General features: G+C 39.9%; 1 protein-coding gene across 5 annotated transcripts in view; it reads right to left on the bottom strand.

Annotated features, from left to right (window-relative positions):
* The window catches only part of LOC149556614 (uncharacterized), a 335,069-nt gene that overhangs the window by 302,932 nt on the left and 16,486 nt on the right, over positions 1 to 15,651 (bottom strand). For all 5 annotated transcript variants that reach the window (XM_089831014.1, XM_089831013.1, XM_089831015.1 and 2 more), the window contains exon 2: positions 14,585 to 14,665. In XM_089831014.1, the coding sequence (XP_089687140.1) occupies positions 14,585 to 14,658 (74 nt within the window). In that variant the 5' untranslated portion in view covers positions 14,659 to 14,665. The remainder of the gene's footprint in view (positions 1 to 14,584; positions 14,666 to 15,651) is intronic.

Raw genomic sequence — 15,651 nt, forward strand, 5'->3', positions numbered from 1 at the left:
ACCAAAGTGAAGGGAATCAATAGTTGACGGGGAGAATTATGTGTTCACATTGGTTTGTAACTAACCAATCTCGATGTTTTCCCTTAATCATCCACTATGGCACAGGGCAATGAAGCATTACTTGGCTATGTGCATATTTTCCAGCCACCTTCGGATTTAAAGAAAGAATTTGGAGTCGTTTCTCATTTCTTACAAATGCAGGATCATTGCTTGAATGTTCTCGGCAACGACAGTAGGTGTATTCTAATTGAATTCCCTAAAGAAGTAGGTTGCAAGGATCGTCGATGTCTTGTAAAACGTATTGTACACATTAATCGCCTGATTGTAAAATACTGAAATTTATATACAATTGTGAATTTGGCAAGGAAACCAGATAGATTAAGATTCTCCTGAGTCGAAAGGACACAATATTTTGAAGAGCTTATTATTTCATGAAAACTCTTTATATTCCACATATTAGAAAAACTTATTATTTCACAAAAACTCGTTGTTCCACCCTTTGGGTGTAGCTATGGTGAATACACCCTCTAGGAGTAGCCATGGTGGAAGTCATGCATGTAACTCCATGACTTCATTTTATGTGTCCCTGTTTCACCCTCTAAGAGTAGCTATGGTGGATGTTGTTATGCTGAGATAACAATTTATATTAAGAAAACCTGTGATGAGATTGCTATTGACATTTTTTGGTTCTAGCTCCAACATTATGACATTTGAATGATCTCTCTCTTGCTAAGAGGGGGTGTTAATGTTTTGTAGCTGCAATAGAGATCATTCATACCTATGTGCAATCTGTTGTATGTAATCTCAGAAATTTCATGTGATGATGATCCTTGAACACCATTGAAATGTTATGTGCTGGAGCAATTCTCATATTCCTTGCTACATAGATTAATTGCATTGTTAATTGTGTTCGAATTATATCATTGAGGAGTTTTTCTCATAATATGTTCTAGCACCTTGCGTGTGCTTATAATGTCTTGTCAATGGCTAAAGGATACAGGTTACTGGAAAGTTATTGAAGAGCCTTCATCATGGGTGCAATGATGGCCTAGGTGTTTATCTATAACTCTTATGGGAGCTACTTCCTATTTCTATTTCTATCTCTCACTGCCAAGTTAACATGTCCTGCCACAATTAACTGTATGACTTGGCTTCATCACAATTGCTTACAATATGGTCAACCGTTCATACTGAGTGTAATAACGATGTTGGTAACTGATGTCTATTGCAATTTTGTTTGGGCCTCTTCCATAATGGCATCGTCTTAATGAAGGATATAATGGTTCAGTGAATACTGATGGAATCTTGGTCTTTCGAAGCCGTATACATCTTATGTGAGAGCCTATTACATTTTTTGGCAATTAGAATGTTGGAGACATTGAGTATATTGGAAGAAGTTATTTTCATTGTTACAGATGCGATTACATGGGTTTGCTTGCTAAGTGTATTAACAAAAGTGTGATATTTACTACCGAGTGTGCATATTGACTACTATCGTGGAAGTTTGCTTCGTCTGTTAGCATGTATTCAAAGCTTCTATGTTTTAGTGTTTGATCTGTTTTTTATCAAACTATATAATTTTGTAAGATCTTTCAATAGATGCAATATAAGTGAGATACTCATAGATTTATGTATTTAATCAGCGATCAATTTGTGTTCATGGTGAATAAAGTCCTTCGATTGGTTAACAAGACTTCAATTGAATATAGGAGATCATTGTATCAACTTGAGAACTCAATAAAGTTATCATTGTTCTTCTGGGCAAGGCCATTTCACTCGAAGATGATGACTTTTTCCAAGAAAATTTCTTTGTGTTCTTTGTTATTATTTTAAGAGTTTGTATTTGTTTGCCGCTATAATATATTCTCATTCAAAAACTTGACAATTGGTATGTTACACTTTTATTAATGAGGCTAGGAAAGTTGATCTTTGCAAGAATCCTCAGGATGTGGGTGTTAAAGTGCTCCAGATGTTGATTGATCAAATTAAATTTTAATGCGGCCTTGAAAGGCAAGTTCAGGCCCATTGGGGACAGTTGCATGGTGTGAGATCACTAAAGGAATATCCTTGCAAAGGGATCGTTTATCTTGGCAAGTCCACAAATAGTCTCAATTAATTCAAGGTTACTTTGTTAGGGATGGAATTGGGAAGGGAGCTAAAGGTTATCCAACTTCACCTTAGAAGAGATTCATTGATCAGCATCAATGCCAATAGGCGAAATTCAACATCTACTGGAACCTTGTTTGATGGTTAAAACCAATTTGAGAATTAGTCAGCACATTTTTGAATTTCAAATTGACTTGATTGGCCTTCCAACATCAAATTTGTGAGCGGGACTTTCATTTACCGAGCTTCTCCTTTATATTCTCCGAACTATGGCGAAAACACATCCTTCTCAACACCTTGGTCGAATTCCTCCACCCCCAACATATAGCTATGAAAGCATTTGTAGTCGTCCATCTGCTAGTGGAAAAGTTTGTTCATTGAACTTACATCATCCTCCGAGCACTCTTCAAGTTCCAATACGCCCTCATCATAGAGCTCCATTTGATTTCTTCCTCGGTCTATCCTACAATGCTCTTTATCTCACTTGGACTCCAAAAACGAGGCAATCACCTTGCTCACCATTTGTGTATGGAGGTCGATAACGAACTTCCATCCACCACTTTCCATCAATAGTGTATTCTTCATCCCATTGTGGTTTGAATTCGCACTAGTCATCCCCTGTCGAGAATGGTTTCATACCCCTTCTTCAGCAAAATCACAAAAAGTCCAATATAAATGGTTGTGTCCTGATGCTTACTTATTGAGCCATGAGTGTCCCGAGGGGTTTTATTCACTGCTAATTTGGACCAAGTAAGTTGAAGGTGGGTGGCCACAAGGTTGGCTTCCCAAGATTTTTCCATGTCTCCTCCAGCCGGACGTCTACCCCTGACCCACCATCAACTATGGTATCCATCAGAATAGTTCCTAGAATCCCCATTTCAACAATAGCCGATTGCCGGCCATTGTTTACCACTAGTAACATGGGGTCCATTGCCGACCCTCCTAGAATGTAAGTCTATTGTGCGGGGCTAGTTTGAGGAGTGGTGCTCAGTTGTGTGGTGCAGGTATTCAATAGTGTCATCTTTAGTTGAGGCGCAGTCTGGAGAATGTCTTGGATTTTGACTAGCACCTTTGTTTGTAACACTGTCACAATATGTTATTTTCAGCCTCTATCTGCCCAAAGGCACTCGCGGCTACATGTGTATCCTTCCTTCCTTTCATGGCCTTCTCGACTTATTCTTTTGCTTCATGTACCCTTTGCTTCTCTATATGGGGATCCGGGTACACAACTTGCTTCACCTGGTTCTAGGTGACTACAAGTACCTTCTCTTCCTCAATATAGAGCAAATTTACGTCTGGCTTCGAACAGTTTGCATCTTCATGGTCTCAAAGTCCACACCATCAACACAACTCCTAAGGTGTGTCGCTTTTTGTACAATCTCTGGCAAAGTGGCCCCATTGACTACATGCCCCACACTAAATCATTGGGCAACCCTTCACATCATACTATATTCGACTTCTATTCTTATTCCCTCCTCTACCTCGTCACACCCCCGCGGTCACCCTCTGTGACACCTCTAAGGTCCCCTTCGAACAACCCTTCAACTGGTTGTCCCTCAGCAAGTTGCCTTAACCTTCATCTTCATTCAGCTTGATGCATGAGAATTAAAGCCTCGTGTGTGGCTTGCAAATCATTCATTTTCTCCTTTCTGTTTCTATTTTTATTTAGTAAATTGGGCACTAATTTAAACAATCATCATAAGTAGTAACATAACACTTTTTATTTATTTATATCTCTGTACACATGGGTCGACTATGCGACCATTACAGATTTACAAGTGTTCTTTTCATTGGCCACTCCCAAGGCTTAAAGCACATGGGTTGGTCCTCCATCAGGCCTCATCACGCTTCTCTTGACTGTTGTTTTCTCCAAAGTTTCTCAAGATCTATTGGCGGCATTGCTCCCTCTTAGTTTATTCCCTTCGCCTTGTCTGTGCGGGAAATGCTTGTGCGAACAAATGGGGAAACTAATGCAAGAGCCTATTTTTCGCGGGGCTCACGTTCAAGGCATCCCAAAATGGTGTCCTCAAAAACTTCCACATATGTGGCCTTTCCTATGTTTCGATAGTGACTCGAAACAGAATGTAGAAGTTCTTTGTTAGAGCATGTTCACCTTCGAAAAGCTCTGTCTCTCCATCCTCATTAGTTGTGATATTTTCAGGAACTAGTATTGCCATTTAGCCATCGAATTCCATTCCCTTCGTTGCTCCCAAGTTCAACCTACAATGGCAAAAATGTTTACCCTCGTGGGTAACAGGAACTAGTGCATGAATACAAAGCCAGGTATTCAATTTAGGAAATGTAGAGAACTTAGAAACAACTCATATATTCATTAATCATTGTAACACAAGGTTACATTTGCAATACACAACATGGCTTTGCCTATGAAGAAAGTACATACATGTAGTCTTCGAGGGGGTGCGAGGGTTCATGTAACTGCCTCAGTTATGCCAAACTGCCTAACTACCAAGTTTCCCGACAACAACCATGGTACTTACACGTACCTGTACACGTACATAATATGTACGTATATATGGGTATATTCAAATGTGAGTACATGAATGTATACATTTACTTTAAATATGATGTATACACACAAATATGTATATTTTGAATACTACATACTAGTATGTATATGTATACATAGATATACAAATATGTGTAAATACACATGGTGGCATTATACTAGAGCATTAGAGGCAATTTATTATCTCCATCTTATGCTAACGTTTTTAATAAATTTTTCCATCGGCCTTTTTTTATTATCGGCCTTTTATTTGTGACCCTTGAATATTCAAACCAAGAATGTAACTTATGTTTCACACCCTTTTCAATTAGCTTGCTCTAACTCCTTCCCGAAGATTATATCTTGTAAATCGAGCATGCATGAGGAATGACAAGCCATTCTCTATACTTTGTGATAAGCTTGCTATACCTAGAATTCGCTCCATCCCTATCATTTGTTCTATACTTGTGATTTGCTTCTACACCTACGATTAATTTTTTGAGCAACAGCCAGCCAATCTAGCTCTCTATTATTGCTTCCATAACTATGTTATATTCTTCCAGCAATAGCAAGTCGTTCCAAGCTTTTTTAATCATGGCCGTAGCGGGCGGTTCTGATTTATACAATCAAGGGGTTGTGCCAAGCATCTACGAGCTCCTAACAGCAGCCCGGGGATGACATCCCTTTGCTTTATAAGCTAGGTTGTGCATCTATCTGCACTCCTCCTTTCTCATTTTAAAATGATTGAAAAGTCTAAGATATTAGGCACGTAGCGTGAGTGAATTTTAATATTGAGAAAGAGCCAAACGGACTAGGATTTGTGGTTGATTGATTTGCTTACATAAGTTAAAAGTTAACTAGTATGATTGCTTATGAACATGTAATCGGTCAATTTATCTGTTGAATCCTATCATGATTTTGTTTTTTTTTTCAGAACTTAAAACATTTGGAAAGGTATACCAACTCTATGCAATTCTTATACAGGGGCGTAATCCATATTCCTCTAAGATAAAAAAAGAGGCACTGTCAGAGAACTAATGATATTGATTATGAAATGCCATGAACTTTTCTTTTATAAATCTGTTACAGGCCCAGGTTGGGCAGAGATATCTCTGTAGTAAACAGAGTTTAATCAATAATCATGGATAGCCACACTGGGTTTCATCAAGGATGAGATGAAAGGTGTAGACTGATAACAATTGAATTATGGGAAATAACCTGCAAGGCAAAAGGTGAAAAATCAGTTCCAAATTAAACAGTAAATGAATGTAAGCAACTATATTAAACTAAGTTAGCTAATATGTGGTCAAAGGGTGTAAGTCTTGTTGTCAAGTCGAGCAACAAGTGATCGGGCACATAGTGTCCATGTAAACCCCTGGCTAGGGTAGGTTTAGTGGATTATAATGTTGCTATGATCACTAGAGGTCAGGATAGCTTGCAGTCGGATGGATAGGTTGTTGAAGGGAGATTACTGCTTATCCGGCTGTGAAGTTGACACTCTAACACCAGGATGCTCAGTGGTAGGACAGGAGTGTCCCATGCCTAATCCTGTGCAGGGAGGACCTGTAATGACCCTCTCTATAAAGGCCACAGAAACCCTCAAACTGAACTTAGGAATTTTGTCAAACACTTGGCGTGTAATAGTAACAATATTCAGAATATGGTAATTTCAGATTTGATACTTTCAGAATATAATCACAGAATTACAATATATATAAAGCCATTGAACTATATTTCAATTACAATGCAATAAATTCTGAAATTATTTTATTACCAATTCTGGACTGATTATTACAATGACTGTATGACAGCAAATTTACCCAAAAATTGACATATATTTCAGAATGCAAGAACCTGGTTTGAAGAACTATGGAAGAACACCACGTTTTGCTGCAGATCATTGATGAAGACCTCCAACTGCACCCCCAAACTGTCCTTAATTTGCTGCTGCTGCCCAAACTAGCAGGACCGTACCAGGCCGTACCTGTACGGCTGCTGAAATAAAATAATATTAGGGTTTTGGGACCCCCAAACGCAAGGAAAATGGGCGCCTAGGGTTAGGTAGTAACCCTGTAAAACCATAAAAAATAACTCCAAGGGGTTGAGAAGATATAAGCAATTATGTGGTTCCGAACCCTGCTTTGCCAATTCTGAAAATGCACTTATTCTGTCTTCAAACTCTTGTCAATTGCTTCTCCAATGATAGGGCAAATCTGAAATCCTTATTCCAACCAAAAAACAAACCCTAACAACGAATTCTCAATAAGCTCCAATGAGATGGCTGAATACCAACTCCAATTATGCAACAATTCAGGTGATATTTCACACCCTCAAAGTCGCCAATCCAAGGGAGTGATTCGTTCCCAAAGATCGAATAATTTGCAGATCCAAAGTCCACAAATGTCTTCACAATGAAGAAGTAGAAGAGTTCTCCAATCCAAGCATGTCCAAATGAGAGGCCCAGCCCTCTATTTATTCACTTTTCTAAGAAGTTGCTAGAACTTCTAGAAACATCCTTTATAATTTCTCATTATAATGCACTTTTTTATAATAAAGTAATTTTATAAAATAAAAAGTGCAACTCAAATTAAAATTATAACATGTGGGCCCCAATATCACATAATGATAAAATATAACCTCTTAACACTTCTTCAAGAGCAAGATATGACTATCTGATCCGCAGAATTGACTCTCTTTCCACACCATTTGCCTACGAGAGTCTGGAATAGGCAAATCCATGATCAATGCCATGTCGAACTAAAGAGGGGACATTACAGTCCGCCCCTCCTGAAATTGCTTGGCCTCAAGCAATCTCAACGCCGGGTGCTGCAAAATAGCCTCCCCCTCCCAAGTAGCATCCTCAACAGGTAAATCTTTCCACTTAACCAAGTATTCTCTGATCACCCTTCTACGAAGCTGCTTTTCTCTGCTCTCCAGGATGGATTCTGGTACTAAAATCAATTTTCCCTCATCGTCTAAAGGAGGTAATACTGCAGAAGGCACCACATTCTGACCCAACGCCTTCTTGAGGCGTGACACATGAAACACATTGTGCACTCTGCTGTCTGCGGCAAGCTCCAACTTATAAGCCACTTCACCAACTCGCCTGATAATCCTGAATGGTCCATAATAGCGTGGCTTAAGTTTCTCTGCCCCACTCTTCTTAAGAGTAGATTGCCTGTATGGCTGCAACATGAGGTAAACCATATCATCTACCTCAAAACTACGCTCAGTTCTCTTCTGGTCTGCATACTGCTTCTGTTGGTTCTGAGCTCTTGCAATATTGTCTTTGAGGGTAGCAACTATATCCTTACTCTCCTGTAATAATTCACCTGCACTAGGTACCCGGCTGTCGCTCAACAACAAATCCAAGAAACTAGGTGCTTCATAACCGTAAAGTGCCATGGTGTCATCTGTATAGTCATATGATATGTAGTATTGTAACAATACTCGCAGAGATATATCCATCTGACCCAAGCTCGCTGCTGAGCTGCCACATAATTCCTTAAATACCCTTCCACCCATTTGTTCACAATTTCTGTCTGACCATCGGTTTGTGGGTGATAGCTAGTGCTGGGTGTAAGCTCCGTGCCACATAACCGGAATACCTCCTGCCAAAAGTGACTCATGAAACGGCTATCCCTATCACTCACAATGTTCTGAGGCAAGCCGTGCAATCTGAAAACCTCCCGAAAGAAAACCTCTGCCACCTGAGCTGCTGAATGTGTAGTGGTGATAGGAAAGAAATGAGCATATTTCGTTAATCTATCTACCACAACATAAATACAATCTCGTCCTTGTACCTTGGGCAAACCTGTGATAAAGTCCATGGAGATGCATTCCCACTTCCTGTCGGGAATCGGAAGTGGCTGTAGGAGCCCTGCCGGATAGCTGTGTTCTTGTTTGTTTTGCTGGCAAACATGACACTCTCGAACATACTGCAAAACATCAGCTTTCAGCCCCTTCCAAGTGAACCGCTCTCGAACCGACTTGTAAGTCTTGAAGTACCCGGGATGGCCTGCTGTCGGTGAGTCGTGAAGTGCTCTCATAATCAGTTGCTTAACCTTCGATCCTGGGACTAGGTAAATCCTGTTCTTGTAAATGATCAAATCATCTACAAGTGTGTATCTGGTATCAATCACTGTTCCCTCTACTATATCGGAGGCCCATGTATCCCTGGCATACTCTGCTATAATCAAGTGTCGCCAATCCTCTGATATCTGAACCATAAGAGTGAGGTGTGGCCTTCGAAATAGAGCATCTGCAACAACATTCTGAGTTCCCTTGACATATGAGATGTCAAAATCATATGCCTGCAACTTACTTACCCACTTTTGTTGGCGATCATTCAGGTCCTGCTGTCCCAAGAAATGCCTCAGACTGTTATGATCAGTTTTAATACAAAACTTGCTACCCACAAGATATTGTCTGAATTTGGCCAAAGCATGCATGATGGCCAACATCTCCTTATCATATATACTGAATGAACGCTCAGGGCCTCTGAGCTTCCTGCTCTCATAAGCTATGGGGTGCTTATTCTGCATAAGTACAGCACCTACTCCCTCTCCAGATGCATCACATTGAAGCTCAAATGGCTTCGTGAAATCAGGTAATGCTACAACTGGGCACGTAGTCATTATCTCCTTAAATCTCATAAAACAGTCCTGTGCCTTCTGAGTCCACACAAATTCCCCTTTTTTCAGTAAATCTGTCATGGGAGCTGCATGTCGTGAGTAGCCACTGACAAACCTGCGATAAAAACCACATAAACCAAGGAACCCCCTCAACTGTGTAAGGTTCTTTGGTGGAGGCCAATCAACAATAGCGCGAATCTTTTCAGGATCCATCCGCACTCCCTCTGCACTAATGATGTGTCCTAAATATAACAGCTCGGTCATCCCTAAGTCACATTTGGACTCCTTTGCATACAAGGACTCCTTCTGTAGAATGCTCAACACCGTCTCCAAATGCTCTAGATGCTCCTGCCATGATCGGCTATAGATCAAAATGTCATCAAAAAACACCAGCACGAATTTTCTCAACTAATGGTGGAAAACTCTGTTCATAGTGGACTGGAAAGTGGCAGGTGCATTGGTCAGGCCGAAAGGCATGACTACAAACTCAAAGTGCCCACAATGACATCTGAAAGTAGTTTTCTCAATATCCTGTTCACGGACTCTGATCTGGTGATATCCTGATCTCAAATCAATTTTCGTGAAATAACAAGCCCCATGCAATTCATCTATCAACTCATCAATGCGAGGAATAGGATACCTGTTCTTAATGGTTCTCTTATTTAATGCCCTGTAATCAATACACATCCGAAGCGTTCCATCCTTCTTTTTTACCAAAACAACAGAAGATGCAAAAGGTGACTTACTGGGTCGGATGTGCCCCATCGCTAGCAACTCCTCAATGGTCCTTTCGATCTCATCCTTGAGTCGCTTTGGATGTCGATATGGTGTGACCATGATAGGTTTAGCACCTTCCTCCAGCTCAATAATATGCTCAATGCCTCTGTCCGGTGGCCTGCCTGGTGGAATCTCACTGAATACCGTTTCGTACTTAATCCTCAACTTCTGAATATCAGGATGATATTCCGCCTTATGTTGCTCCTCTTGTGTAGGTATCAAAGTACAAACTGCTGCCCACTCTATATCATTATGCCTAGTTAATCTCTCCAGCCGCCTAAATGAGATAGTCCTGATGTCTCCATTACGGATAGCCTTTAGCACATGAGTCCTACCATTCATTTCAAATTGTATCTCCATATCCTCTAATCTTAGGGTAACCACCTTCAATGAATGTAGCCATTGCATTCCAAGTACTATGTCCATGTCACCCATGTTGACCACATGATAGTCCGCCTTAAACTCATAGTTGTTCAAGCGCAAAGGTAAGTCTCGTACCATCCTGTCACAACGAAGAGTGTATCCATCAGCTACCTTGACTCTTAGTCCCTCGAATTCCTCAGTAATGAGTCCACGCTTCTCTACGAATCGTGCATCAATGAAATTATGCGTGGCACCTGTGTCCAACAATGTAATAACCTTCTGCCCAGCCAAGACTCCCCGAAGTCTGAAAGATCCCTCTCTCTGGATACTAGACAGTCGTGCTTCCTGTAAATGTAGCTCTGTTTCCTGCCTTTGCCCTGCACTGTCTATCTCCTGCTCTCCCTCTGCTTCATCAAGATCCTCATCATGATGTTCTGAACCATCTGAATCTGAGCCTTCGTAATAAGCCCACATTGCCCGGTTGGCCTTCCCTTTTGGCCTCATAGGACAGTCATGGCCGTACTCATACGGGCCTTTGCAATAGAAGCATAGCTTCTTCCTACGCAAGTCATTAAGTGTCTCCTTGTCCAGCCTCTTACTTTCTTCCTTAGGTAGCTGTGCCTCTCTATGAAAGGGTTTCCTGTCCTTATCTTTTCCTGAAGGGAAACTCTTTGCCTGAAATTTGTTTTTTGAAGCTGAAGAGGAATCCATGTCACGAGCTTTCTTAATGGCTTCCTGCAAAGTGGGAGGGTTGAGAGCTTTAATCCACCCTCTCAACGGATCGACTAACCCATCCATAAATAAAACCAATAGCCTTCGTTCAAATACATCTGTTACTAACACTGCAAGTTTCTGAAACTCTGAAATGTATGTTTCCAATGATCCCCACTGTTTAAGCTGGGCTAATTCCTTGAAATGGAGTTCTGGATCTTTCTTATCAAAACGTTCAATCAATCTCTCCGTAAACTCCACATACGAGGTAATGTGTGCATGACCCATAGTGATCATACCATGATGCCACCATTCGTGTGCTAACCCATCCAGGTGAATTGCTGCATACTTAATAGCTTCTTCCTCAGACATAGGGTTCAATTGAAAGTATGTGTCAAGCTTTTGAACCCAAGCTCTTGCTGTAGACTTCCCCGAGCCATCATAATATGGTAACTGTAGTTTGCCTACTTTCTTTCGTAGCTCATAGTTCTGAGTCCTGTCTTGCCCACGGGGCATATGCTTCATCCGCACATCCATATACTCTCTAAAGGTGATTGCAGCTGTAAAATCTGGACCTCCTGCTTCCCAATCTCTCCTTAGCTGATCCTGTATGTCAGTGATCTGGGGTTCTGGTACCGGCTGCTCTGGAGCTCTAGGAAAGAACGTAGGAATCATAGGCCTCGAACTCACTGTCCTAGCTTGCTGGGGGGCATGACCGAAATTGTTCCCAATTTGTTCGCCTCCATTATGTATCTTATCCTGATTATTCCCATTCTGATTGTGACCATTCTGATTATTTCCTCCACCTATGTTAGCGTTCAACCCCATTTGTCGAGCCATCATCTGCATTATAAGCTCCATTCTCTGGTTCTGTTCCTGTGCTCTCTATTCTGCTAATCGCTGTCCCTGTGCCAAAGTGTCTAATAACTGTAAAAATCTCTCCTCTCGCTGATCTGGACCAATATTCCCACCTCTATCCATATTGTAGTCGTAGTCTTGATCAAAGAATACCTCCCCTGTGTCAGTATGACTGGATTCTATGTCCACCTGGATAGATGAGCTAGACTGTTCGCTCTGCAGGTCTGAAATCCTATCTTGTCTTGCTTTGGTATTGCGGAAATTATAAGGCTTTTGTCGCATGCTCTGATTTTAGTGTTTTGACATTTCGTCAAACACTTCCCCAGCTGTTCCAAATTCCCTACAGGATGGCAGGACTTTGGCTCTGATACCACTGTAATGACCCTCTCTATAAAGGCCACAGAAACCCTCAAACTGAACTTAGGAATTTTGTCAAACACTTGGCGTGTAATAGTAACAATATTCAGAATATGGTAATTTCAGATTTGATACTTTCAGAATATAATCACAGAATTACAATATATATAAAGCCATTGAACTATATTTCAATTACAATGCAATAAATTCTGAAATTATTTTATTACCAATTCTGGACTGATTATTACAATGACTGTATGACAGCAAATTTACCCAAAAATTGACATATATTTCAGAATGCAAGAACCTGGTTTGAAGAACTATGGAAGAACACCACGTTTTGCTGCAGATCGTTGATGAAGACCTCCAACTGCACCCCCAAACTGTCCTTAATTTGTTGCTGCTGCCCAAACTAGCAGGACCGTACCAGGCCGTACCTGTACGGCTGCTGAAATAAAATAATATTAGGGTTTTGGGACCCCCAAACGCAAGGAAAATGGGCGCCTAGGGTTAGGTAGTAACCCTGTAAAACCATAAAAAATAACTCCAAGGGGTTGAGAAGATATAAGCAATTATGTGGTTCCGAACCCTGCTTTGCCAATTCTGAAAATGCACTTATTCTGTCTTCAAACTCTTGTCAATTGCTTCTCCAATGATAGGGCAAATCTGAAATCCTTATTCCAACCAAAAAACAAACCCTAACAATGAATTCTCAATAAGCTCCAATGAGATGGCTGAATACCAACTCCAATTATGCAACAATTCAGGTGATATTTCACACCCTCAAAGTCGCCAATCCAAGGGAGTGATTCGTTCCCAAAGATCGAATAATTTGCAGATCCAAAGTCCACAAATGTCTTCACAATGAAGAAGTAGAAGAGTTCTCCAATCCAAGCATGTCCAAATGAGAGGCCCAGCCCTCTATTTATTCACTTTTCTAAGAAGTTGCTAGAACTTCTAGAAACATCCTTTATAATTTCTCATTATAATGCACTTTTTTATAATAAAGTAATTTTATAAAATAAAAAGTGCAACTCAAATTAAAATTATAACATGTGGGCCTCAATATCACATAATGATAAAATATAACCTCTTAACACTTCTTCAAGAGCAAGATATGACTATCTGATCCGCAGAATTGACTCTCTTTCCACACCATTTGCCTACGAGAGTCTGGAATAGGCAAATCCATGATCAATGCCATGTTGAATTAAAGAGGGGACATTACAGGACCTTTCTCAATTGACCTGGTGTGGGGATGCTTAGGGTCTGTAGTTGGGAGGTTAAGCCTCTGACAATGCTTCTCCTCTCCACCTGATGCCAATACTTGCTCAACATAGAACAGATCTAGACCCATGTCTCCTTCGTTTGCCGGGTATTTTACTTTAGTATAATTATCAAGTTCAATTGAAATTATGTTTAGTTAGTAATGCTATAATCTTTTTCATTTTTCAAGCAATTAATTAAGTAGATTAAATTATATTTTCCTTCATTATGTTGATAAAAGAAATTAACTAGGAAATCAGTTAACCTATTATAGCCATTAATCTCTTTCATATGACTACGCAAAATAGCTGGTATAACTGTCTCTCATGCATGTGAATGTGGAAGGTAGCGCAATCAATAATTTATTAATTGTTATTTAAGGTAGAAAATAGCTTGTTACAAAGTCAGTTGCAAACAACATGAATACCCTTGTTGTAAAGATGGAGATCACTCACCAAGAGAGGGCCATAGTGGACATTGATCTAGAAAAGGAGACTCCTGCTAACAAACTGAGGGTCTTGGAAGTAAAAACAGGGCAAGTTTGAAGAAGAAGACTGCTTCCCTGCCCAAAGATATTCAAGAATTGAAAAACATGGCTTAGAGGATGAGCAAACTGGAAGAAGAGGTCACTTTGACCTTAAATACTTTGGGCTATTTCTGGTTTTTTCTTTCTTGTTGCTGCTCGTGTTTTGTTGGCATCGAGCTTGTTTTGGGTTGCTTCTGCTAGGAATGGTTTGGCACTGGGTTTGTTGGTCCATTTCTTTTTGTTTGTTTGTTTCATATTGGGGGATTATAATGTTAAATCTTGTGTAATCATTTTGTATAGGGTTTTAGGGCCCCTTCAAAACCTGCTTCTAAAACGGCGTGAACATTTAAATCTATATAATCCAACATAAATTTCAAAACTGTCTCAATATAAAAATAGAAGTGACCCGAAATCACTGCAATAAATTATGATGCATAGTAACAAGATCATTGAGATAGCTTTGAAAAAAGGTGAACTTACCTTTTGAAAGAAATATCATTTTCAGCCATATCCTCCACAAGCCGCCTTGTCATTTCAGTAGTTACTATATGCATCCCTCATCTGCATCAGTTACAACAAAATCAAGAAAAAAAAAATCAAAAAATAGAAAGAGATTATGTATATCAAAGGAAAAGAGCAAAAGGGGACCATAATAAGTTTCCTTTTAAAGGATGATCAATGCTTCAATCATCCAACACATGAGATATTCATCAATGTTGTAAGGCCTATATTGTATGTGACGTGCAACAGCAAATATATTAGCCCATATGAACTAATTAGGGAATGTTCTAAACACCACTCTCTGACAACCTTAGCAAATCCACTTAATGGTCAGCCAAGCTACATACAAGATCAATAAAATGTAAAACTAGTAGAATGAAACAAGAAAAATTATAGAAAAATTAGACCTTAGTATGGTTGGCTACACCAGACTGTCATAGTAAATGAGCACAAGATAAACTACCATTTTTGCCTATACCTAGAACTGTACCTGTCCCTAGTGGCTCCAAGTATGGATACCAGCTCAGGTGCATCCTGGGCAGTAAAGGTATGCCTTGAGTGGATCTAAAATATACCTGGGTTTACACTTAATGGCCAGGGCACATCCTGGCAATGCTCAGCAAGTACACTAGAAAAATCCAAAGAATTTTTCAAGAACATATCAGGTTTTACTAAGAAAAAAATTATTTTAAAAAAATCTATAACTTACTAAAATCTATCCCTGAAAAATGACTTGTATGCCATGAACAAGCACAACACACTCCTACTTTTCATTACAAAACTCATTATTTTTCATTATTCAGGGTTGCGTTGTGAGGTTTTCACACCATCACCCCATTGCGAATGGGGACCGCCTCTTTCCGCTCATAGTTGTTAGGGTCAATGAGGGTTTGGTAAAATTTGGCATTGCATTGTGCAATTAGAAGCTTTAAAAGACTAAGGGGTAACGCAAAAAACCAAGTGTCCAAGTTGTGATTTTATAGTGGGAACGTTAAAATTGAAGCCTGTCGGGATCATGTTATAATAGGTTGAATGTAGTATCCCAA

The sequence above is a fragment of the Cupressus sempervirens genome, chromosome 5 (genome assembly GCF_028749045.1).
Source record: "Cupressus sempervirens isolate cs-2001-9-10 chromosome 5, ASM2874904v1, whole genome shotgun sequence".
NCBI lineage: Eukaryota > Viridiplantae > Streptophyta > Pinopsida > Cupressales > Cupressaceae > Cupressus > Cupressus sempervirens.